Source organism: Pimephales promelas, chromosome 11, assembly GCF_988280905.1.
Source record: "Pimephales promelas chromosome 11, fPimPro1.hap1.1, whole genome shotgun sequence".
In the NCBI taxonomy this organism is placed as follows: domain Eukaryota; kingdom Metazoa; phylum Chordata; class Actinopteri; order Cypriniformes; family Leuciscidae; genus Pimephales; species Pimephales promelas.
Genome location: NC_142779.1, coordinates 6,679,655 through 6,707,191, shown reverse-complemented (window position 1 = coordinate 6,707,191; position 27,537 = coordinate 6,679,655). Strand labels below are relative to the sequence as shown.

The window sequence follows — 27,537 nt, the reverse complement described above, 5'->3', positions numbered from 1 at the left end:
CCCTAAACTAAAGTGTTACCCATTTTAATCCAATTTATGGCTCTTAACGCAAATATTTAACATGCAGTAATGATAACAAAAGAATAAGCAGCTAGTTCTGGTTCTCAATCTGATTGGTCAAGTGGCATTTGAAGAGTGCTTATTTTTAGTATAACAGTTCTGGGACTTTTTTATTGTTTGTATCATTCACCTTATCCATTCATCATTTCAGACCAGAGTCTGTGTGGTGCGGAGCAGAAGTTTTCCTGGAGTTGGAAAGAAAACCATCGACCATGGCCATAAATGTCCTCACCATGGCTTAGATTGGGCCACAGACACAAGCTGCGTTCATATTTAATGCTCGTATTTATAGCACTCTTGTTAGTAAGTTGTTTCTTAAATCATTTTTAAAATATTTTAGGGGCCCCTTGTAAATTTGATGAGGCCCTCTAGTGGGCTCCAGCCCTCTCCCTAAAGCAATTAGGCTAATTAATGAAAGGCCAAGCAGCGCACTTTTCCTTCTCTTTTAAACAGACATAATTCACATCTCATTAAAGAAAAGTACACTTCCGACATCACTAAAACAGGTGACACGAGATCAAGAGACCCTGTCCCCTCTGAGAGAGAGAGAGAAATAAATAAATAAGAAATGATCAGTCCACTGTCCTAACCCGCCTCATCCCATCTCATGCATGGCTGCCAGTGATGGTCTACTGGGTGTCAGCTTTTATTGGCACGATACAAAGCGAAGTGCCAAGGTCCGCTGCCTCGATTCCCCGAGCAGACTCGGCCTCTGGAATAAAAGCTTGCAAAATGTCTCGCACGAGCACAGAGACATAGCAATGCTGGGCTGGAAGGAGGAAGTGCAGTGGAGAGGGGAGGGACCGCGCGCAGAGTTCCAGACTGCTGCCGCGGCGCTGAGAACTTGTGCGCATGGAGCGGCGGGGGACAGCTGGAAGAGCTTCATACTGCAAACTCAAGGAATAGCAGGTAAATAACCCGCACGGGCCTTTCCAAGTGACACATGTCAAAGAGTTGATTAAAATGTACAATTTAAGTCAGGGAGAGAGAGAAGAACAGGCGTAATGGAAGTTTTTGTCCTGAACTCTGTAGCAGGTGCAAGAGCTTCATATCCTCTTGACATGGCGCAAGGCGTGTTCGGCGCGCGCGTAAGCGTAATTACATTACTTTTGCGCGAGGGCTTCTTCATCAGAAGTTTGAACTATAGATGCTATGTTTGACTTTTCTTTCTCTTTTCTTTTCTTTTGTCATCTTTTTCTTCTTCTTCAGTTTTCCATATGGAAAAAGTTTCCCGATGTCCCAAACGTGGAACTGAGTGGGATTTCTGTTATCCAGTAATTGAATTGATAATACAACTCAAATAGGCTATACGAAATATATGACTTAATTGTGTGTGTTATTAATATTTCGTTTAAATACAACTTTAAACGTTACTTTCATTATCTTACGATACGCACCTGTTGCTCACTATGAAAATTCCACACTATTTTTAGCAATATGAAGTTGAGAACACATTTTTGTTTCTGAAATATAAAAAAGCTATTTTAATAACATCCCCCTTTTTAATCAATAATATGTCTGAGGAAATTTATGAAATCGAAAAGTTAGATTTGTCCCTCCAATTAAGAACGTATTATTCAGAAATGTTCTTTTTTTAGTTTTCTTCTTTATGTTAGAACATATCATTTTCATTTTTTACTCGATTTTCTTCATAACTTAGTTAAATTCAAAGTGGTTGAAACGGTAAAATGTGATCAGAAAGTGATCACAGCAAGTTTATTTTACTTAATAATCTTTTTTTTTTTTAAACAATTTTTGTGAGCACTTTTTATTAACCTACTATTATTATTTTCAGTGATAGTCAGGCGAAAATGACTTACACGAATTCTTTGGTCATTTCTATCTCCGTTGATGCATGCGTCTCTCGAGTTTCTCTTTCCTACCCTTGTTTGGTTTTGTGTACAATCGTTTGCGCTTTACGGAACGAGTCATATGTGCAGCAAAATAGAAACTCTATTGATCGATTGAGTAAAAATAGACCGCGCGCGAGACAAAAACACACTTCTCACATTATTTCAGAGAATTGATTCATCTAACTTTCTTACTGAGAAACTAATACACAAAAAATGTATAGAAAAACAAACTTTATTTTACGAATAATTACCAATTAAAAACCATTATCACATCTGTAATATAGGCCTTCAGCAAGAAAAAAAAAAATGAAAACAATAACCGCTTTTTTTATACTTCAGTACAGTTTTTAACTTATTGCTGCGATTAAAATAACGTTGGTCTATCTTTTAAAGAAAAAAAAGAGAATGGTTTTCACATCCGTGCACTTAAAATAACAGTTTCAGAGTGTATGTTTGTAACTTTTGCGCATCTCAAGAGCATAATGCCTCTATAGACTATTACAGCATCTACTGCACTGTTTTAGGCATGTTTTAATGTAAAATCTATTGTACATGTTAATGTGGCAAATTAAAATGTGCGAAGAGAAAGAGAGAAATGAAATGATGAAGTGAATAAAACGAGTGTTCTCAATGGCAGTGAAGTGAAGTGTGGCCAATGCAATTGAGGCTTCTAGTGAGCTTCTTTTATTTCTGTGAAAGCCTCAGAATGCAGTTCCTGCATATCATCTTTGAAAGATAGCAATCACTCTATCTTACGCCCTCAAATGTGATGAAATCCTCACTGATGCAAGGCAGGCAATGGATATCCCATTTGACAAAAGTTAGAGAAACTCCAGTTTATTTCTTTAATCAATAAGTAATATGTTCATGTTATCCATACTAACTAATCATTTCTGAAGGCAAGTTTATTTATATGTTTTATTAATGTTAATATATACACACACACACATATAAATATATATATATACCTAAGATAAAACTAATATTTGTATTAAGAAAAGCATGATTTTAGGAATGTTTTTAACGATGTTTGAAACAGGAGAAGAAAAAAGGAACATGGTGAAGATTGCTCATGGAAAATGAATATTAAATTAATGTCACCTGTGTGATCCAGAAAGTATTAAACATTCTTCAGGTGTCCACAAGGAATATGATTAGATTTGTCTCATGTTAGAATATTAATTTGAACTGACCACAATTAAATGATTAATGAATAATAGATTGCATTAAGCTTATTATTATTTTTTTTAAAGCAGAAGGCAGCAAAAGTATTCAAAATATTTATTTGAACGAGGCATCGGTTTTGTCACAAATTCTGCTATATAGAATGGGGAAATAAAACTATTTCGGCTATGACTTAATTCTGTATTGCTCCCACTGAAATCAGGAAAAATTCCCAGAAATATTTTGCATCCTTTTATAATATTGCTATTTTTTGCAAAGGTAAAAATTCCAGCATTTACCCTCTGCAACTCTTCTTGACTCATTACATTAAGATGTCCTTTATGTAATCATCCCTGAGTGAAATGATGAAACTGCAGTTGTTGCAAGTTAAGTCATACCCACATTTGAATGTCTCTAAGCGCTTCATTGGCATTTCGTCTGTTTAACGGTTTTGCAGTGCCAAGTCTCCACCCATCTCTTCATCTTTTTTTCACACATAGATCTGTTTTCCTACACTTTACACTCCCTTTCTTTTAACACACACACGCACAAAAACACGCTAATGGTGTTTTAAAACCCACAGAGCTCTTCCTGTCGCTATGATGATATGCTTGACTATGCTAATCTCCTGTCTTGATTGTGACCAGTGTCCTACACACACATTGAGGTTTGACAACACAAGTTAAAAAAAAAAGAGGTAGCTGAATGTGTGAGTTAAGATACTAACAATTTCATGTTTACTACCTGTATTTATATAAAGTCATCAGTAGAGTGCAGGGAACTGATATGATAATTAGTCCAGAGTGGCTTAAGTTAAGTGGGAGAATAAAGCAAGCTTTTACCTCTGGTATAAACAACCATGCATGAAGCTCATCAGTGAGGAATATTTTTACTTTTCTTCCTCCTCTTTGTCTACACCATCACTATTTCCCCTCTCACATCTGCTCAGAAAAGGGGGCGCAGGGGAATACCATACCGCCACCCACCCCATGCACTCTACTCCTCCACTCCATGTGTCTCAGTTATGAAAAAAACAGTGCATCAACATTCAAAATGATAGATGGTTAGTTTGTAGTAAGAGGAACGCATCACAATGCATTTGTATTGCACCTAACCCAAACCCGAACTGATAAACCTCAATCAACATCTTTTAAAAAGTTGCAAATAACCACTATGTGCTTATGAAAAAGAAACAATAATAATAATCGCAATACACTTTTATTACTATTGAGGTGTGTAATGTAGGTAAGGTTAAGGGTAAAGTCAACAGTGTGGTTAGATGTAATTACAAAAATTAATACACATTGACAATTACATGCATGTATAAAAACGGGTGTAAGTGCACTCTATCAAATTAGGCTATACATTTAAATTAGTCTACATAATATTAACCACTTAAAGGTACAATATGGAGAATTTTTTTTAATAAAATATTCAGTGTGATATATTTCCTGCAGTTGTGAACGTACAATATCCCCAAAGTCTTCAAAGATTTATTATTTCAGAGAAATTCCAATTTTAAATAAGTGGTCGTCCTGGAAAAAAAAATGTCGCCTGTCAATGGCGCAATATCCGCGCTATCCTCGGTTTCCGTTCATACTCCCATGATGTAACCATGGCAACAGACATGGACAACAGCGTCGTGCGTAACGTTTAGCTGCGCGCTGTTGTTGTTCCATTCAAACATTATGGACCATGGCAAGCAGACTTTGGGACAAAAAAGGAGAAATGAGGATCAATATCACCGTGCCGTTTTCAAGATGGCGAAAGCTCCACGTCCGCGACTAACTTGGAGCAACACCGCTCTTGCATAGGCTATACTTTATTAGACAGGTGAGCAAATGTACATAAAACAAAAGGATGTATCTGTGTTTCCTTGCAACTGTCAATAATATCACTTATAAACAATGCGAGATACACAGGCCTATATGGCGTGACAGATCAATCATTATGCATATGTTAATTCGCCTCAAACTTTCGAGTGATCGTTATGCTGATGAAAATTCAGTTATATTGCTCTTTGTACTTTGGTAATACTTTTTATCATTTGTGTTTTGACCAAGATTATGGCAGTGCAATTAAATACAATCGGATATGAGGTGTTAAACAATATTTAGCCATTCTTACAAATGTTTGTTCAAATTTACTTACAAACTAATAAACACGTAAAACTGCACAGCATTAACCCAACAAATCATTTTACAAATACCTGTAACAGGATCTATAACATTTCACGTTCTTTGCAGTTAATTAATTATGGTGACAAAATATTGCGATCAGAAGTAACGTTAGGTTACAGGTAATACAAAAACAAATAAATGACCTCATCTGTGATCATAATTCATTTATTCCATAACATCTCTGGACGTTGAAAACGATATCTCCCATCGCTCAACTCTCCCTCGTCATCAAGCTTCGCCTTTGTTATTGTTGGTAACTGCGCCCTCTTGTGGTGAAAAATTCCTACATATTGTACCTTTAATATAAATGGGGCCAATAATTTTCAAAAATCCCCCCAAAAAATACATGCAAAGAAAAAATTCTCAGTAGGACACTTTGAATAAAAAAAACATTTCCTCAGAATGAAACTGGATTTAAATATTCACCCATGAGTCAAACTGGATGGCAACTTTTACCAACATAAATACACCATTTCTCAGATTTTCAGTTATTATTGAGGGTGTATTCACACTTGGCATTGTTTCGATTAAAACGAACCCTGATGTGATTGCTCTAATGCTGTTCATTTGAGTAAGTGTGAACGCTGCCACCCGAACCCTAGTGGTGGTGCGTACCAAACAAGTGGACCGAGACCGCTGAAAAGAGTCTCGGTCCACTTCCAAACCAACTCAACACAGACCAAAAATATGTAAAGAACTAAAAAAGGATATGATATCATGCAAACCTAAAAAGATGATGCAACCCTAAAAAGGACAAAATGTTCACGCATAGGCTACCTGTTTTTCCTCATCACGATGTTGCCCATGACTGTTCGGTAACTTACAGGCGTCAGAACCGCGTCTCCTTGCAGCAGGTCATCGTATGCATGTGTGACGGAGGAATTCTGGCGCTGACTCCTTTACACATTTTATAAGTTCTTCACAAGTTCTCAGCTGGTCAAAATACCATCTATTCGCAAATACAACGATGGCGTTCAGTCCAGCACACCACATTGTTTTGGATGTTCGGTAAGTTCCGTCGCGAAATATACGCCATAAAGGACGACCAATCAGGTTGTGAACATATCCCTATGCCTTTAGCTTCGATATCTTTAGGTTCGGTGTTAAAATGCCAGAGTGAACGCTAAGCGGACCAGGACTAAAAGTTTTATATATATATATATATATATATATATGTATATATATATATATATATTTTTTTTTTTTTGGTCAGAACCAAATGAACCGAATACAAGTGTGAACACACCCGTCGAAACAGGTTCTCATCAAGTTTTTGCCTGCATTTACCCAACCCATGATGCTTTTGATGGCAACATGTGCCTCCTAGTAAAAATCAAAGCCAGACCACTGGCAAGAAACTGGCAAAGAAGCCAAATGCCTTCCTTCTATCCAGATCTGGCTGCTATCTCACAGTGGCCAATTCTGTGAAGTGTTGAAAAAGATTGTTGATGTCCCATTTAGACAGTCAAAGAGGTCTGTGAAGCAGCTCCTTAGTCTTCATAACAGCTGATCTGATCTGCGTTTTGCGTGTAAAATGTCAGTAATATGACTTACTAGTAATATTGTGCAATCAAAAATTATATATATAGGCCTATATATTATATATTTTTAAATATGCGTTAAATTGTATTTACAATGAGAATCAATCAATGCAGAGTGATTAAATTAATTTTACCTAGCTAGTTGTCTTGCTAATTACCTCACTAGGCTAATATTACAGAATATATTCAGATGCAGATTTATGTCAGATGCACAGAAACCGTATTTGAGAATACAGTATAATGTCATCTTTTAAGGTTTTTAATGTATATACACACACATCCTGCTAATATGGATTTGGATATAAAGATTTCAAATAAAGAAAGCATTCACAGAAAACACATTTCTCCTCAGCTAAATCAAATTGAATTGCGATTAGCATGCCATGTCCACCTGCAATCCTTTACGCCCCGCTGGCCTTTAACATTCTCAATTTCACACGCACAATGACACCCAGGCACTGGCCTATATGTATCAGGCGAAACAAGCCCTCACCAGGGTTTTGGGCGTGCGAGCTGGTCGTGAGTCTTTCGAGAAGTGCAATCCCGACATCGCGACAGACGGTAGGCCGCTGTTTTTCCCACTTTGTTCCAAGTGCGTGGAGCCATCTGTCAGTAAAAACAGGAAGGCCTACGTCCCCTTCTCCCAGGAGCTCTCTTCAGCTTGCTTGGCTATTTTCAGGAACTTCACTGCTCCCTGTGTGGTTGGCGGGGCCGGGCGCGGGGCCCTAGCGGGAGCGTCTTGAAGTGGCAGTGAGGCCGAGGCTGTTGTGCCCATCTGCTGTGGGCCCAAGTGGCCGCTACATTATTAATGGGGCCACGGGCGCTGGTGACTTCTCAGATATGCAGGCCTGGCCTGAGGAAGTGCTCACCACCAACTCCTTCTGAGGAGAAGAAAAAAAAAACACTCTCCTTTTGCCCCCCACCCCTCATTTTTTTCTCGTCCTATTCTCTCAGCGAGTTATTTCCGCCTAACCTTTCCCTTGTTTCTTTATCTGTTCAATTCTTGTCTCCAATGAACCTGCTTTTTTAATTCGGTCTTCCTTCTGTCACCTTACTCATCATTGCACATCTCGTCTGCGTTGTATGTGTGTGTGTGTTAGAGATGCAGAAAGAGTTGGGGCTGCCGGGCTTACCCATGCATGCTCAGTAAATTAGTGTGAACACGGGCGCCAATCAGCTGGCGATGCCAAACACCCGCATCCTCCATGACCCCGGGCCATCTAATTTTCTGCTTAATTTTGCGGCAGTCAGTTTGCATTTTTGGATGATTATGTGGTAGGAAATTAACAATAAATAACAAATGTGGTCTGAAAGCCTGTTCGTTTCGAGGCTCCCCACCCTATCCTCGGCCTTGTAGTCCACCAAACATATTCTCTTAGTTCACCCCGTCCGTCAGAGCGGTAATGAAAATGTCTGTAGTTCTTTGTAATGTAATGTGGAAGACAGTGGTGTGTGCGGCTGGAACGGGGCTGTTCTTGCCAGGGTGATGGAGATACACAAAGAAAGGCCATTCTCCTTTAATCACCAACCACTTCTCTTATACAGGGTTATTTTTGAGGCAGCAAACACTGATGATACACTTTCTCTCTTACTTTTGCTCCTGTTAGAATACCTGCACAGGATGGAGACTGAGGAGGCACAGGAAATGTCCCAGATAACAGGTAAGAGCTGCCTCTCAAATGCTCAAAGCCACAGTAAGGTCGGGACGATCAAAACAATCGAGCAAAGATAACCGTATTTTGAGTGTTCAACAATCAGTCACATCAGATATGTGTTAAAGCTTCAGCTCACAAAAACGTCTGACTAACTCAAATGATCTCTCTGAACTCTTACCAGTTTAAACGAACAAAATAAAAGGGTTGGCTCACCTCAAAATTTAAATTCTGTCATCACACTCACTCTTGTGTGATTCCAAACATATGACTTTATGACTTCTGTGGAACAAAAAGATGGAAAATGTCCTTTTTTTGTCCGTACAATGAAAGTCAATGGGGTCCAAAACTTGGAATGGACAAAAATATCTTCATTCTGCAGGTTTGGAATGATGTGAACGATATCCAACACTCATCTGAAAGCTCTGTGTTCCAGCAAATACCGAACCAAGTATATCCAAATGACCCTATTACTGATATACATCTATACTGACAGGGTTAATGCAAACACTTTTCCAAGAAAACAGATAAATGGAAAAAGGGAACACTCTCTGAATGCAGTAACCCGGTCAGCATTTGTGCTCTGTCGACATTTTCATATCTAAATAAAGTTACGAAACTTACACAAGACTCATTATAGTGAGCTCCAAATTTGCTGCATTAGTGAGAACATATTTTCACAAGTTTGTTTGCGCATATAATTTTGAAGCTATTGAGGTTTGGCTTGCTGTCTGCAGTGGAGGGGCTCGAGGAAGCAGCTTCAACTCGAGCTTAGATATACCCCCCTCCAGGACTACTAAATTATGTTGGTGGAGTTGGGCAGGCGGAGGGAAGCCGAAACGGCTGATGCCGGAGCAAGGTGAGCTGCTGCTTATGTGCTCCAGCAATTGAAACATTAGATGGGTTCACTTCTCCCGAAATTACATTTAGGAACTTCACTAATGCTTCTGAGTGTCAACGATGGGGTACAATACAACCTTGAGCAACTTTGAGCAACCACCTTTTTCTTTAAGGGGAAGTGTTTTAATTCTATCTACACTAGTGTCGCCAAACGGATATCCAAAAATAATAGTTGTGTTCAACTTCGGCTGGATTTAATGGATCAGAGAGGTTTACTACTTGTTCCTGAAGTGATGATCGTAGATTTTACATATATTGGAAGTAGATTAGCTGAAATATTTGTCAAATACACGGATATTTCAGATGTTTTCGTGTTGCATCAAAAACTGTAGGTGGAAATTCGGTGAATCCGGCCAATCGTGAAACAGCTGTTTCATCATTAGAAGCTATGCAGAATGAGACAGCCTGCTTTCAACTGTACTTTTAAGCATATGTCAAAGTAACGTGGAATCAGCATCTCTAGTCGGACAAAATTCCCAACGTGCACTGTTTTAAGTCAGACACCGCCTCATGAAGTTGAACACACCTAATGACTGTTTTTCAAAAAGGTTTCCTGAACACTCAAAACAACTGTCATTCGTCAGACAAACAGGTTAGCCCTTTTCCCTAACACCAATGCCACTGGTGGGATTGGTGTTAGGGAAAAGGGGAGACTGTCCCTAACACTGATGGGGAATCAGCCTACAAATGGCTTGCTTATCCCTTATCAACCCAAAAAATGACATTCATCTCCACTAAGATAAAGTAAGCAAAACGGATGGGCATGAGTTTATATTTGTAACTTCTCTACTCTCTGCTCAGGAAGGGACAGCCCGACTGCTATCGAGGGGGGAGAGGACCAAGATGAGGCCATGCCTGTTCCTGAGGACTTGTCAGCCAGCACTGGCCTCCAACACAACAACCGCACAGACAAACCACTGGGTGAGTCAGACCAGCCTAAGCTGGGACACAACCACAAAACTACCTCATTTACCATGCAATGCTCAGTCTGATATAGCTCCCACTGCAGCCACTTTTAAGGTCAAACCAACAGAAAATTGTAAAAGGCAGCATGAAGCGAATCGTTCACGTCTTCCTGCAAGATCACAAAGCGAGTGCACTAGATTGTTCGAGGGTACGCAGGGTCCGAAGCTTTCAAATTAGCTCATGATGCGCGTCTTCAGCTTTTGTAATGAGATCCTGCCCCTTTCTGTCTTTTTTGCCACACATAGAAAAGAAAAAAATAAACATCAACTTGAAAAGGAAAATCTGTGTGAACTTTAAGTAACAAATTAATTATTTTCCTCATGTCAGACGAATAGTTACTGGTTCCTGAAACCGTGGGACATTTAAACATCAGATTGCTAATTTAATACACTGAAACAGTTTACTCACTGACTGAGCCTACACATAACATGCTCAGTTGTGCCATGAACTCTTAAACCCACACTTATTAGGAAATTTCTCTCTACTGTTTTTACACTTCTGTTCTTCCTTTTGTACTTCTCTGGTTTATTTAAAAAAAAGCATCTGATAAAATGACTGAATGATTAAATGTAAGTTCAAATTTGATTGAAAAACTATTTAAAACAATTAGTTTTCTAAGGACAAAAACTAAAAGGTAAGTTTGGGGTCAGTAAGATTTTTAGATGTTTTAAAAAAAGTCTCTAATGTTTATGAAGGCAGCATTTTTTGTAAACAGCAGTTTTGTGAAATATTATTACAAAGTATAATAGTTATCTCTTTTAATATATTTTAATATATAATATGTTCTTGTAATGGCAAAGTTTAATTTCAGTTTCACTTGATCCTTCAGAAATCATTCAAATATGCTGATTTGGTGCTGAACATTTTTTTCATGGTTGGAAAAAGTTGTGCTGTGGAATGTTTCGTGGAAACTATGACACATTTCTTCATGAATAGAACAGCTTTATTTGACAGAAATCTTTTGTAAAATTTCAAAAGTTGTTTGTCATTTGTTTGTCATTATTCTGTCTTTGCTGAATAAAAATATCAACAATGGTAACAATGAAAATGTCATGTTTGAAGGATAGGTGGTCATAGGAAGTGTAAGTTAGTCATTATATCAATAAATATAGTGTTATAGCGGTGTAAACAGAAAGTGGGTTAACTGACGAAAATGGGTGGGAATGAATTTGGCTAACCAGAAGTTAACAGATGGCCTGTTTAATATCTTGATGTATTTTAGTTTGGAATTTTCCCCTCCAAAAGTTCCAGATTAACTTGGACTTAATGTGTGACATGTTCACTTTGAAGCTACTGAAAGTGAAAAACAGAGTGAGAGAGAGAGAGAGAGAAAGAAAAAAAGATGCGAGAGGAAACTGAAATAGGATGTGCAAGAGTTTCCTAAGAAGAACTTGCCAGAACTCAGTTTCAACACTCACTCAGGGAGATAAAATGTTCAGGAGCAACACCAGATATATAGGCGCAGTATCACAAAAAAAAAAAATGTGAGTGTACGCTCTCTTACACACAACTCTGCACCTGCACTTTTGCCATGCTTTCACTTCAACTGCCATGATATTCACACACTTCCACACACCCACCCGCATTCAAGTCCAAAAAGCGATGCTTTACTCTCAGCAAAATAGCACTTGCACATCTCCCTCATGCGTTACATATAAAAAAGCACAGTCAAAGACATATCTATAAAGTAATAAGAGACAATAGACACTGACAGAGGCTGAAGCATGTTCTTAACCTTTAGTCATCTGTTTGAATAGTTGGGATGACATTATGAACTCTAATAAGAGTATTAAATGACATTTAACTTTACAAGATCATAAAATCCCACTCGCTTTTCATACACAATTCTCAACTTTATCTAGAAATTCTCTTATTGAGATGTGAGTGTATTTAATGAATGCAAAGGAAGAATAAAACGCATGGATTGTTTGAGAGAAACAGGGAACTAAACTTCAAACGCTCTGAACTCTTGCATCAGCAAAGGTTTGCGTGAATGTATGTGTGCATGTGCGTGCATCTGTCTGTCTGCATGTTGTCCCTGGAGATATAATCAGCCAGTGAGTGAGATGATGTGAAGACAGTATCTTCCCTGTGCATCATTGCTGTTCTGATTATATGTGCAGACTGTGCAGTGTACGCTGCTCAATCAGATGAGTGACTACACGCCTAATATCAGGAAATCTAAACATATAGAGATGATTCACAAGGAGCGCTGTGTCTTTGCTTTCTATCACACTGAAAGACCTACAAACTCCTCAACAGTTATGAGAACATACTGAAATTTAAAGTGTGTAAGCAGCAAAAAGAGCCACACAACATTTTCCTCTACAAACGGAATGTTTAGTTCACAGGAATATGAGAGAAGTCTCCCTTGAAAAAAAGGAGTGTGCTTAATTGTGCTGAGTGTGCACTTGTGTACTTCAAATTGTAAAGTACTTTTTAAAATGGGTTACACTTTATTTTGATGATCCACTTTAGATATTCTACTAACTATAAGTAACTTTGCCACCACATGTCAGCTAACTCTCATGAGAGTATGAGTATCCTGTTAGGTGTTCAGGGAAGTAGACTAAGTTGACATGTAATGACATATTGTTAGTAGAAGTGGTCCGTCGAAATAAAGTGTTACCTTTAGCTTTGATAAAATAAAAGACCACTTGAGTATACTTAAAGAGAGTACTCTTTTATGATTATGTTTACACATTTAAATACACGTTTAAAAAGTGCACTTTGTAATTTTGTCAAAGGTTTACTTTAAGGTGCATTTTAAATCATTATGTTTAAATAATGTTTAGATGTGTTGACTAACATACTAAGCACATTTAAAGTTAATATATTTCAAATGTACTAAATTGCAACTTCGCTATTACAAGTGTAAATGTGTGCAAATATATTTAAATACCATTACCAAACCATTTTCAATTGAAATTATATGAAAGTATATTTTAATGATTGCTTGTCGGTACGTTCGGCAGTACAACTTAACCATAATTTAAAATGCAATAAAAATACTTACAAGATTACATATAAGGATGTACTTAATTAAGGGGGTCAAAAAACACTTTAAAGTTTAGCTAATTGCATTTGATATAAATTGAAATTATATTGTATTTTATTTAATCATTCATCAAAGTTTCTGAAAACATTACATTCAGTTTTCCCATTCAGTTTTATATACATATATTCATAAGTATATAAATTCTGTAATAAGAACTCTTTTTAAATGTATGCTAAAGTGTATTTCTTTCTTTATTTCTTTTTTTGCAAGGGGAATTGCTGTTCACAACCTATTTACCCCTGTAATCCAAGTGGAACGAGATGTTCAATGAGACAAATGGGCAGGAATTTGTTCTGTCAAGTGTAATTTGCTAAAACAATGTATAGCTATTTAACTTTTAGTTAACTTTCTCAAATCAGCAGAAAAGGAAGTTGTTTTATACTAAACATTTTTCTGGATTAAAGGTGCGGTAAGCGATTTCTGAGAAACACTGTTAACCTAAACAAACACACTCCTCACTTCATTGCTCCACCCCTAAATTGCACGAACACGCAATGTCTCTTTATCATAGCTGCAGCAAAGAAAAATCGCTTCGCTTTCGATTCGCAAAAAATGAAGTGAACATGACCAACGAACGACAAGGAAGAACCAAAAAGAACGTACAATAGGCCTACACAAGAGGTTATAAAAGCAAGAATTGGTTGTTAGTCGCCAGCAGCACAGCAGTTCCACACAATAGCACTCAAAAGCTAACATTACAACAACAGCATATCTTGGTTCTGTGTAACAACAAAACCAATGTTATAAGTAAGGAGCAGAAACAACGCAACCCCGGCGTCCATTTCATGCCTTCCCGCTGAGATCTCTCCAGCGCTGGAAAGCTTCTCTAACATTAACACGGGTCCTGATCATAACCCTTCTTTTTCCAGTGATATAACTCTGACCTTTTCTCTTTTGTAGTCTCTCAGCCATCTTTCGTTCAGTCTTTCCACTTGCTCACTCTCTCTCCTCCCCCATCATGAGTGGACACGCCCCCTACCGCTGAATGGCTGAGTGAGTTGTGGTGCTCGGTCCGATCCACTTTCGACAGCATTTCTTCGAAATCTGAGTAAAAAATAAAAATAAAAAAAATGAATTCCATTAAATCATGTGCACCAATAAATAATTAACAAGACCCAGAACAATCATTAAGAAAAAACAATCCATTTTGATTTCATGTTGACTTTAAGTTATGTCTTTTTGATTGCATTATTTGCTGTTTGGCTTGACCGTTTTGTATTTATTAGTACTGCATGGCAAAAATGTTGTTAAGGTTTTCATGGTGTGGGGCCGATTTTATCATGTAATTCCTCTTTTTAAATGTATGAAGGCGATGGCCTTGCCTTAAACCTGCTACCATATCAGAGGCAAACATTTCATTAGCAAGTTCCTAAAAATGTAAGCGAAAGGTTTTTTTTTAATCATGTCTCACACACATGCATAGACATGCATGCACATCTATGCTCTCGCCCACCCATATGTGGTTAACGTGCATGTAGCTCTGCTGCACCGCATAAGATACATGGTTATTTTCAGCGCCTCGACTGGAGCAAAAATTAATTGTACTAACCCATGCAGCGTTACATTCATTTATAGTGCCCTAGTTTAATACCTCCCTTTGCTAAAGTGCTTTAATACCTCCCTTTGCTAAAGTGCAATGTTGTGATAATTTTGTAATCAATGTGGTAGAGGCTCACAAGTTCAAACCCCAAAAAGGACACTCCCCTATCACTAACATGATCCTCAAGGCAATGAACCTTAGACCACTGCCCCGAGACTGAGTTTCTCTGGAAATCGAATTGAATCCCATTTAAAATTAGCCATTGATGTTTGTGAGGTTTGCCTGTTGTGTCGTTCTGTTCTTTGTAGAGCTCTTTTGTTTGTCCTTGTCTGTGGCTTTTGACACTTGCTTCCCAAAATGGGTAAATTAGGATGTGTGACAAACGTTATACAAAGTAAAAGCTCCTCTTCCCATCCCCAGTTTAGTCATAACTTCCCCAAAAAGATCCATGAGAGACTGTATCATGACAACAGGCCTAGTTCCCTCTGCCAAACTCAGGTCACATCACACGGTTAAATCATCATATCATATAAGCAGAGAGGCTGTCAGTGGATCTGCATGTGTGAGAGGAAGAAATACATCCTTTTATGGGTGCTAATGGGAGATTGCTTTTCCTGTATTGACTTTATGTTATTAACTGCTGTAATTCATTCACACATTGACACTGAAATCCATATAAACCATCCTTAAAGTAAACATAAAATGCGGTTCACAACCTTCTTAATAGGACATACTTTATTAGAGTAAAACAGAATATTCAGAAGGAAGAAATGGATTGGATCATGAAAATATGAATGCAGCTATAATGAATTAAATCATTAGTTAACTACATTAGTTATATGAACTAATAATGAATAGCACATATACAGCATTTGTTAATCTTTGTTAATGTTATTTTCAACATTTATTAATACTTGATTAAAATCTTGTTAACATTAGTTAATGCACCGTGAACTAACATGAACAAACAATGAACAGCTGTATTTTCATGAACTAACATTAACAAAGATGAACAAATGCAGTAACAAATGTACTGCTCATGGTTAGTGCATGTTAGTAAATACATTAACTAATGTTAACTAATGAACCTTATTGTAAAGTGTTACCAATTAAATAGTATGAGGGATTGAGTTTTGATCAAAGTTTAGGAAGACAAACATGTTTTATGTGAAGTATGTCCACCAATGAATGAACGGGAATGTGCAATAAAGATGAAAAGGTAACGCTTCCTGTTGCAGTCCTGTTACCCATATGTACTTATTTTAGTTATTATAATTATGGGTCATAACTAACTACTGTACTAACCCTGAACCTACCCCTAACCCATGTACTTACCTTATATTAGCCAGTACTTTCTAGGTAAGTACACGTGAGTACTGTCCTGTAAAAGGAAGCGTTACTGATGAAAATAGTTTGCTTGACTTATATCATTATGTGAAGTTATTCATTCAGGGCCTTCTCTGAAATTAAAGATGCATTATGATGCAGTTCTTTTGTTTAAATAAAAGTTACCCATCCTATTTCCACCTACAATATATTGATTAGTTTGGGATTCTTGACGATTATACTGGAAAGTGAATCACTTGCTGTAAGACTCAAGGCAATTATTTGGGAGTTATTTATTTTCAGGGTCTTTTGTGATCCGATAGAGAATAACCTAAACACAGGCGTGTGTGTTCTGTGTGTCGGTACTCTCCAGTTCAATCACGTGCTTCAGTTGCTGATCCCTGTAGTCTGAACACACACACAAAAAAAGAAAAACTGTTTCACTTGTTGTGCTTAACAATTCCCTGTCTGTGCTTCCCTTTCTGTCACTTCTCCATAACTCTTGTCCTTTTTTTCGGTTGGGCCGGCTCGGGTGCTGAAGCTTCCCCTTTTCCCTCGGATTCCCATATTTCATTATTTCTGCTTGTTCCTCTTGAGTCTGTACAAACACAGGCTGAGGCATGGGGAAATCAGCCTGGCACCACAGCATGTTAACCACAGGGCATTTACTCTGAACTCAAACTGCCTGAAAACCCTCAAAACGTTTACTTTATTAGGCCGAACGGGCATTTGAACAATCGTCTAGTTTAGGATTGGGTATTCCGTAGAATATTCTGAATATTTAACGAGCAGTTTTATCCTTATTTGATTGAGTGCTCTTCTTTTGCATGCTTCTGTAAGCTTGTATGTGTGTATGTGTTTACCACGGTTTGCTGGTCTGGTTTACACCGCTGAGAGTCCTCAGTTTCACAGTGCTTCCTGTGTCTCTGTTTCCTGTTTATCAGTCATTTGTTTCAAAGAAGTGTGATGGTGAATGAGATGGTGAGATGGTTTTTGAGCAGGCAGCCTGATAGAAGAACCCTCGTTTATTCATAAAGAGGAATATTATTCACTCAAATACTAGTTTTTTTCTTTTTCTTTAGGATTTAAGGAAGTTTCAACATTATGTAAACATATATCTAATGTACATACATATTTATCAGGTTATTTGTGAAATACTTTATCATCAGTTTCAAATGTTGGGGAAGATACTTTGAAATTGCAAAAGATTCAAGCTAGGACTAAAGCTATTGTTTGGTTACAAGCTACTGACAATAGAGTTCAAAAGTTTGGGGTCAGTAAGAAAAAAAAATTACAGATTAAACTGATCTAAACTGAGAGTAAAGACATTTGTAATGTTACAAAATATTTATATTTCAAATAAATATGTTCTTTTGAACGTTATGTTCATCAAAGATCAGGGTTTTCGCAAATATATTACCGTTTTCAACATATTACAATGATTTCTGAAGGATCATGTGACACTGGAGACTGGAGTAATGATGCTGAAAATTCAGCTTTATTATCACATATTAAATTTTCAAATATATTCAAATAGAAAACAGCTATTTTAAATTGTACACTAAAAATATTTTCATTGTATTAACTCACTTTTTCCAGTTCAATCAACTTACCAACCTTGTTACCAACCAAAGCAACCAGATTACTTAATTTTTTAAGTTAAACCAACAATATATTTTTTTACAGTCAGTGTAATATTTCAGAATATAGCTGATACTGATACTGTCTTGATGAGCAGAAGACAATTTATTTTTTAATTTTACAGATCCCAAACGTTTAATAAACATTATTGTACATTAAAGTTATTTAAAGAGGACAGTACCTGTTAACATTTTTTTAAAGTAATCACTGACTCGGTAAAGAAACATCAATCATTAGAACAATGAACAACTGAATCAGACTTCATAAAGCTTCGCATGAAAGAAAAAAAAACACATCTGCAAAAGCGTGTTGGATTATTGTGTTTGCTCAACTACAAAGCTCCGTGTGCTTTTCTTTTAAGCAGCAAAGTAGCTGCTGAAGTCACTACTTTTAGTTAGTTACCTCCTAATTCTGGTAATAAGAAAATATTCAATAAATGCAGTTAATGTTCTCTAATGTCAAGTGGATATTTCATAAATGTGTTTAATGCAATAAAAGTTGATGTTTTTGCACACACACACACACACACAAAAGCTGATAATCAGAAAATAGATAAGAAACGAGTTGCTTATTAAGTGCAGGTGCACTTTTTGTTGTAGAACTTGGTAAAAGATGGCGGTGTTAGTTACCGAGTCAGGGAAAATAACCACCCAGCCTGCCACTGTACTTAACAGGCCCACTACCCTCTTTTCCAGCCTGTAATATAAAAGTTGAGGCTCGGAGTGACGAGGAAAACGGGCTGACCTGTGAGATGAATGGAGAGGCGGAGGAATGTGCAGCCGAGGACTTGCGCGTGCTCGATGGCTCGGGGGCCAAACTGAACGGCTCCCACGCAGGCCCCGACAGCAAGCCGGCCGCCTACCCCACGGCCGGGGGCATCCGCCTCCCCAACGGGAAGCTGAAGTGCGATATCTGTGGGATAGTTTGCATTGGGCCCAATGTGTTGATGGTGCACAAGCGAAGTCACACTGGTAAGCACAACTGCCATCTACTCTTCCCTCCTTATACTATCACTCACAGCTGACAGGGTGCAGGGCTGGGTAGGTTGAGGGCAGGATAGAGGCAGACGCTGGATGTGTTTTAAATGGAACCATCCTTTTGTTTATCAGAAGCCAGAGCAAAGCAATCTAGCCGTGTTTTAGATTTGTACGGCTTAACTTGAATGGATGCAAGTTGATGTAAATGACTAATAAAGATGGAATATAATTCAATATGATGTTTGTGATGTGAATAATAGGACAGCATTTTTTGGCTAATGTCTGCATTAAAGGGATAGAAAATTCTGTCATCATTTACTCACCCTTATGTTGTTCCAAACCTGTATGACTTTCTTTCGGACCCACTTTATATTAAGTGTCTTTTACTATGTATGCTTATAATTAATCATTACATTGGACTTATTTAGTGCTGTCAAATCGATGAATCGTGATTAATCGCATCTTACATAAAAGTTTTTGTTTATATAATACGCATATATATATATATATATATATATAGGGCTGTCAAACGATTAATCACGATTAATCGCATCCAAAATAAAAGTTTGTGTTTACATAATATATGTGGGTCACTGTGTATAATAATTTTATATATATAAATACACACACGTGCTTGTATGTATTTAAGAAATTGTTTCATATATATAGATTATAAATATAAATATTTTACATTAAAAAATGTCTTAAATATACATGCATGTGTGTGTATTTATATATATATACAAAATAATTATACAGAGTGCACCCACATATTATGTAAACACAAACTTTTATTTTGGATGCGATTAATCATTTGATAGCCCTAAATATATATATCCATTACAAACTCATTAATTATTAAAAAAAAAAACTTTTATGTTAAATGTATGTCGAGTTGATAGTAATTTTTTTTCCCATTGGGTTTACACTTAATTACCTCTGTAATTCATTTACGCAGTTAGATTTATAATTACACCATTAACCCGCTATTAAACGTAACCTAAATTTAAACAACATCAACTGCAGAGTGTTGTGCAATCCAACACAATTACATAGTCCGCAAATGCATAGTAGACAACTGATATAAAGTGGTCCTTTCTTTCTTCTGCGGGACACCAGTTTCGGTTGCCATTGACTTCCATTGTATGGAAAAAATAAAATGAGACATTTCTCAAAATATCTTCTTTTATGTTCTGCAGAAGAAAGAAAGTCAGATTTGGAACGACATAAAGGTGAGTAAATGATGACAGAATTTTCATTTTTTGGCTTAACTTTCCTTTTAAAGACTCACCTGTAACCCAATTAATATGATGATGATCAATCATGAGATGTCTGTATGTTTTCATAACAAAAATGTGACGTTTTCTTTTATGACAATCCAAGAACTAACCAAGAAGAAGCCTCTCTCAAATGACAATTATTTCAGCATTAGTTCTTTTCTCCCTTTCTCAAATTGATATTCCACCGCAATGAAGCCAAACCAGTGGGTGAGAACATTTTTCAAAAAGGCACTTAACTTCCTCACTGACAAACTAATGAAACTCAAAATGGAAGAAAGGAACAGTTGGCTAATGTAAATTCAGAAAAGAACGTATAATAAAAGATATAATGAAGTGCTTCCTATTTAAATCAAAATATTCGCAGGAGGCACCGAGCTCCTGAAATGCCTTTTTAATGAGTTTCTTTTTCCGTCTTTTTGCTGCTTCACTGGTGACTCTTATTTTATAGGGCTTTTGAAGAGAGCGCAGTATTAATAGCGTTCTCGGAGAATGCCACAACATTCGGAGGAGCTGGATATTGGTTTATTCCAGGGGCGCTGATCAGGAAGACTGGCTCTCAAACACAAAGTGTTTCCTTCACTTTATTTAAATGAGCTCTGCATTTGCATTGTGATGGGCCGCTCTTATTTTAGAGCTGAAGAAGAGGAAAAAATGAGATTTTCAGATCAAATTGACCCAGGCAGTGGAGCATTGCGAAACTGGCAGGCGGCGTCTGAAAGCCTCTTGTTCGATCAGGGCGCGAGCCAGGCAGCGCGCGCGCGGAGCGGAGAGCGGCGCTCACGTGCGAGATTCCGCTGGCGTGTTTGATTGAGCTTTGGCGCGAGGCGTTGCGTTGTTGAAGATGTAACAGCGCGCCGGAGCCGTGTAGGACAGTGACCCCGCATTCACTGAATAATAGTGCTACAGCTGCGGGGCTTTGCTTTCAGAGGGACGATATAGCATCACAGACACTCGCCATTTACATGGCCATTTGTCGCTGGCATTCTATGTTTAAATCAAATACAGTTTGATAGCACTATACAACTGTTTATGTAACTGCTATAGGCTACATGTTAAAGCATGCCGAGCCTCTTATTTGACAATGCAGGTTTCATAGGCTACTTTTTCAAAAGAATATAGCCTATGGGTTTTTTTTTTTTTTTTTTTTTTTTTTTGCGATAGTGCCACTTTTAAACAACGGATTAGGCCTATATATTTGTTGTGGATGTATGAAGTCAGGTTCAAGTCACATTCATCTATAGACCATTTTGCAAGATGTAAACAACACTGGTCCAGAAACACTTCCTGTTTCAGTTTTTTAACACTATAAAAGCTGGGGTAAAATACAACCAACAGAACATATAAAACTGAATCAAAAAGTTAAACAAACATCTTTAAGATGTTTTCTTTACATGTGAAATAAATAAAACAGTTACAAACTGAAACAGGAAGTGTTTCTGGACCAGTGTTGTTTACATCTTGCAAAATGGTCTACAGTATATATCTATATAATCTAGGCTATATAGGTTATACTGCTTTATACAGATTCTGTCAAAGCAGCTTCACAGGAATAAACAGGGAAATAACAGTGTTAATGTTGCAGATTTAATTATGAAACAAATTTTATTTCAGCTAGGCCTATTGTCATTATTAAAGTCAGTTCAGTGTTGATTCAGTTCAATAACAGTTTCGATGCTACAAAGTTAGTGCCATTATTATAAGTTTAATTATTTTAAGAGTTTCAGACAGGTGGCCCATTAATGTTTAGAGAACTAAAAAAAAAAACCTTTTTATCTTCATTTCAAAAAGTTTTATAATTTACAACCTTGCTTGAGAAGTGTCATTCTAGTTTAATATATTATGTGTGTACAGTATATATATATATATATATATATATATATACTGATCGCAATGACACATGATACATTTTTTTTGTGGCTTAAGTGAAGTGTAGAAAGGAGAATATGCTGAATAAAATGTCATTTCAGTATAGGGTTAGTTCAATCAAAAATGAAAATTTTCGTTTCAAACCCGCAAGACTTTCGTTCATCTTCTGAACACAAATGAAGAAATTTTTGATGAAATTTGAGAGCTTTAGCCCTCAGCTGTACCACTACAACAACAAAAAGTTTATAAAGAGATTGTAAATATGAATTGAGCGGTTCTCGTGAATCAAGCTGGTTCAATTAAGCTTCTGTTTATGTTCACTGATCAATGTTTATTTGTGAAAAAAAAGCATAAATTCAATCTGTTCATCATTTAAAGCGATCATGTCTCTTCAAAAAATTTTGGACTAAACCGCTCAATTCATATGGATTAGTTTTACAATCTCTTCAGGGATATAAAACTGTCAAATTTAATCAAAAAGATCTTCATTCGTGTTCCGAAGATGAACGAAAGTCTTATAGGTTTGGGACGGCATGAGGGGTAATTAACAACAGAATTTTTATTTTTGGGTGAACTATTCCTTAAATCATCATGCAGTAGGCCTTATGTAGTAATTTTACATGAAAATATCCTAATTTCAAGAGCACATGAGTTATGCATTATCTTTCTTTCTCCTAGGGGAGAGGCCATTCCAGTGCAACCAGTGTGGTGCTTCTTTCACCCAGAAGGGTAACCTGCTCCGACACATCAAACTGCACTCTGGCGAGAAACCTTTCAAATGTCACCTGTGCAACTATGCTTGCCGCCGCAGAGACGCCCTCACCGGACACTTGCGCACGCACTCGGGTAACTCATGCTTTAGTCTGACGGGATGTAAAGAGACAGACGTGCCTTCTTCATTAACCTACAGCTATTGAATCACTTTAGGCAGTTCAGTTGTTATTGTGTGACACTATATTTGAATTGAAACCACAATGAATAAATTGTATAGTGTGAATGAGCATTTTCATTTTTAACTGACAGTTGGAAAACCTCATAAATGTGCATACTGCGGGCGCAGTTACAAGCAGCGGAGCTCACTGGAGGAACATAAGGAGAGATGTCACAACTACCTGCAGTGCATGGGCCTTCAGAATAGCATTTATTCAGGTATGTGAATGGCAGCATACCAGCTCTCTCTCTCTAAGTGTTATCTATTCTTATAGATGGAAATATGGCTGACCCATGACAATGGCTTAAAAATGTGGTTTATTGTCACCATAATGAAAAGTACAACCCATGATTGCTTTAAAAGTAGAGTACAAGTGCTCAGATGTTTGATGAAATAATTCACAGATACATATATGCCCGTAAAGCCTCAAGGCATAAGAAAAAGTGTCACGAGAAAAAAAAAAAACATTAAAAAAAAATCATGATGTGTGCCTCAGAGATGCTGGTAAATGCATGATTCTTTATTATAGTTAGCACCATGTCAGAGGATGAGCTCAGGTTAGATACGGGCATTTGAATCTTATGCGTGGTTTCTTTGTCTTGCTTCCCATAGTGAAGGAAGAGAACAGCCAGAATGAGCAGAGGGAGGACATGCCTGCATCTGAGAGAGCCTTGGTGCTAGACAGGATAGCTAACAATGTAGCTAAGCGTAAGAGCTCTATGCCCCAGAGGTTTGTGGGTAAGAGTTGAAGTTTGCTTTCATTGTACAGAAGTTGTTAGATCATCATCAAAATGCATTCATGTCTCAGAAATTGCAGAGACGTACAATGATGGGCAGCTCCCTCATTTCATTCTCTTCGATGAGCTGACTTTTAAAAAAAACAGGAAAAAAGAAACACGATAATAGCATGCAACAGGAATTTGACTGTTGCTTGTTTTTTTAAGCTTTGATTTCATTTGCTGTTATAGCAATAGCTCATGAAGCACTATTACAATAATGTGGTTTGTTACCACGCCCATTTCTCATCTCTTCGTGTTGGTGTTTTACTGAATAGTATTGTAAAAAAAATAAAAATATGTCAGTGGCACAACACTGGAAGAACACTCTGGAGAACTTCTAGGCAACCTCTGAAGGTGCCTTACTAAATAAATAACTTTACTGGCATCTATAGTTCCATAAACAGCCTTCAACATCCTCTTTAGAGTGAAAAAAATGTTCTTAAGATTAAAAACAAATGGGTAACACTTTAGTTTATGGGGCCAATTCTTACTATTAACTAGTTACTTAAGCATGCATATTACTAGGAGATTAATGCCTAGTTCTGAATGACCATATTCTACATCCCTTAATCCGACCCAATACCTAAACATAACAACTACTTACTGACTATTAATAGGCAGTAATTGGGAGTTTATTGAGGCAAAAGTCGTAGTTAATAGTTAATTAATAGTGAGAATTGGACTCTAATCTGAAGTGTGACCATAAAAGGTTTTTCACACTTAGGCCCTTGTTTACACCTGGGATTAAGATGCGTTTTGGTCGATGGGATCACACAGTGGATGATGCTAAATACAGGTGTAAACGGGGTCTAAACGTTTTGACCACTTCCAGAGGTAGTTGAAAACGTATTTGACCGGATTGCTTTTGTAGAGTAAAGGGTTCTTCTCTGGCATTACTGCAGAAACCCCCTTTTGGAGATTTTATTTTTTAAGAGAGCACGGCCAAAGTATATGCACCCTTAAAAATAAAGGTTCATTATTGTCATCAATGATTTCATGAATAACCTTCAACATCCATGAAATCTTTCCATTGCAGGTTTTTGTTGTGAAAAAATGTTCTTCCGATTATTAAAATGTTCTTTGCACTTAGAAACTCAAAGTTATTTAAGGAACCTAAAATGGATCTTCAATGGCATTGCTGCGGAAATCTCTTTTTGGAGCCTTTATTTTTAAGACTGCGTCTCAAAATGTTTATGAACCATTATGATGAGGTGTTTTAAAGGAGTAGTTCACTTTTGAAAAAACTTTTGCTGATAATTTACTCACCCCCATGTCATCCAAGATGTCCACGTCTTTCTTTCTTCAGTCAAACAGAAATTAAGGTTTTTGATGAAAACATTCCAGCATTTTTCACCATATAATGGACTTCAGTGGGAACCAAATGGTTCAAGGTCTAAAAGACACTTTCAGTACAAACTGCAAACTGTTCAAAGGGCTTTAAACAATGAATAAGGGTCTTATCAAGCGAAATGATCGCTCATTTAATACATAAATAACAAAGTTTAAGTTTTATAAGCTCAAATGCTCGCCTTGCTCTGTTCTGAGATGCGCGTTTGTGGCTCTCCTGTTTGAACTCGTTCATCAAAATGAATGAATCTTTTTCCGAGTCATTTGGTTCATTCAAACGAACGAATTGACTTGGAGAAAGATTTGTTCATTTTGATGAACGAGTTCAAACAGGAGAGCCACGAACGCGCATCAAAGAACAGAGCAAGGCGACCATTTGAGCTTATAAAACTTAAACTTTTTTTTTTAAATGAGCGATCAATTCGCTTGATAAGACCCTTATTCATCGTCTGGAATCGTTTAAAGCCCTTTGAACAGTTTGCAGTTTAGACTGAAACTGTCTTTTGGACCTTGAACGTTTGGTTCCCACTGAAGTCCATTATATGGAGAAAAATCCTGGAAAGTTTTCATTAAAAACCTTCATTTCTTTTCGACTGAAGAAAGAATGACATGGACATCTTGGATGACATGGGGGTGAGTAAAATATCAGCAAAAGTTTTTTCAAAAGTGAACAACTCCTTTCATAGTTCTTGCAGAAGCTCTATTTGGTTCCTCTGAGAACTGTTCATTTTGAAAGGTACCAAGAAGTTCTCCAAAATGTCTTTCATTTCCACAGTAATAATAGTTAATAGTGTAAAAACAAGTAAAATGTCAGAATTTGTGCCTACCAGAAAGAAGGACCGTCTGATGATGCAAATAAATAAATCAGTTTTTATTTTCCATTTCTCAGAACAGAGCTAAAACCTTTCCTCATTTGTCTTTCTCCAACAGGAGAGAATCGTTTGTCGGAGCTGTCGTTCGAGGCCGGCTCGGGCGAGCTCATGCAGCCTCATGTGATCGATCAGGCCATCAACAGTGCGATTAGCTATCTGGGAGCGGAGTCCTTGCGGCCTCTGGTTCAGACCTCCCCTGGCTCCACTGACATGGTGGTCAGCCCTATTTACAACCTCCACAAGACACAGTCAGCCGAAGGCAACGGCGTGTCTGCTAAAGACAGCGCCGCCGAGCACCTCCTTCTGCTGTCCAAGTCCAAATCAGCCTCGGTCGAGAAGGACGGCTCCCCCAGCCCCAGCGGCCAGGACTCCACTGACACCGAGAGCAACGAGGAGCGGGCGGCCGGGGGAGGCGGGGGAGCGACCGCAGGGGGTCTCATCTACCTGACCAATCACATGGCTCCAGGTATGCGTAACGGAGGTCTGCCCGTGGTGAAAGAAGAGCAGCAGAGGCATTTCGAGGCCTTGCGGGCAGCAGGTATGGAGCTGAGTATGGCGACTCCGGAGGGGTTTAAGGTTCTGAGTGGAGAGGGAGAAGAATTGAGGGCATATCGCTGCATCCATTGCAGAGTTTTGTTCCTGGACCACGTCATGTACACCATCCACATGGGATGCCATGGCTTCCGAGACCCCTTCGAGTGCAACCTGTGTGGTTACCGCAGTCAGGACCGCTACGAGTTCTCATCGCACATCACACGCGGAGAGCACCGCTTCTGAGCTAACACACAGAGACGTTCCACATACGCTTGACTACACGTTTACACGAGTGCACACACCCCACACACACACGAAAAAAATTCAACATTTTAGAATTTTTTAGACACTGTCCAAACGCTGGATTTTTTTTTTTTTAAGTTTCATGTAACATTGATTTGGACATATGTACATACAGTTAGTCTATATATTTCACTGTCTTGTCTATTTTTCTACAATGGTGTGATTTGTATGTAAACCTGTGAGACTTTACAAAAAAATAAAAATAAATAGAAAGAACTGTAACTGAAAATAGAAATTAAGTGTTTTAAAAAAAGAACAAAATTTATAAATCATCCCAAACAAGTTTTTAACTGCCCTAAAGTTACTTAGACACAGAATAATACTACTAATTAAATAATGCGTACAATTGTGATAAATTTAAAATAGTATTTGCAATAGAAGGGATGTAAAGTCATCTTCTGTATCTCTCACTTCCCTGTGTTCCAACTGTTATGAAAACACTGCATTTTTTCCATTTAATTTTAAATATATTATATTTTTTTATATTAAGCAGTCTGATCAAGTTCATATCATTTTATAATTTATTACAAAGAACTGTTTCACAATTTTTCCATTTTATGTAAGATGACCCCCTCTTCAAATGCTCCCTTGTATATTGAACCAAATGGCAGTACATATTGAACTTGTTTTATTTCACAGCTGATTTCTGCTTGTTTTATATTCTATTTAAAAGTTTGGCAGCAATTTACTCGTACATATTTACATCAACATACTAGAATATATATGCTTGCAAGAATATTAATAAAAGATATTTTACATTTGTTTGA

At 37.5% G+C, this 27,537-nt stretch overlaps 1 protein-coding gene across 5 annotated transcripts; it reads left to right on the top strand.

Moving 5' to 3' along the window:
- Positions 1 to 656: 656 nt before the first annotated feature.
- Positions 657 to 27,537, top strand: ikzf1 (IKAROS family zinc finger 1 (Ikaros)). Of its 5 annotated transcripts, XM_039672463.2 has the most exons (9): positions 657 to 969; positions 8,406 to 8,459; positions 10,152 to 10,271; positions 18,577 to 18,852; positions 20,058 to 20,090; positions 22,683 to 22,850; positions 23,028 to 23,153; positions 23,548 to 23,673; positions 25,992 to 27,537. In XM_039672463.2, the coding sequence occupies exons 1-9, from the start codon at positions 672 to 674 to the stop codon at positions 26,708 to 26,710; spliced, it is 1,920 nt and encodes a 639-aa protein (XP_039528397.1). In that variant the 5' UTR covers positions 657 to 671; the 3' UTR covers positions 26,711 to 27,537. The 5 variants fall into 5 exon arrangements, with proteins under 5 accessions (XP_039528397.1, XP_039528398.2, XP_039528399.1 ...); XM_039672464.2 differs by lacking the exon at positions 20,058 to 20,090; XM_039672465.2 differs by lacking the exon at positions 23,548 to 23,673.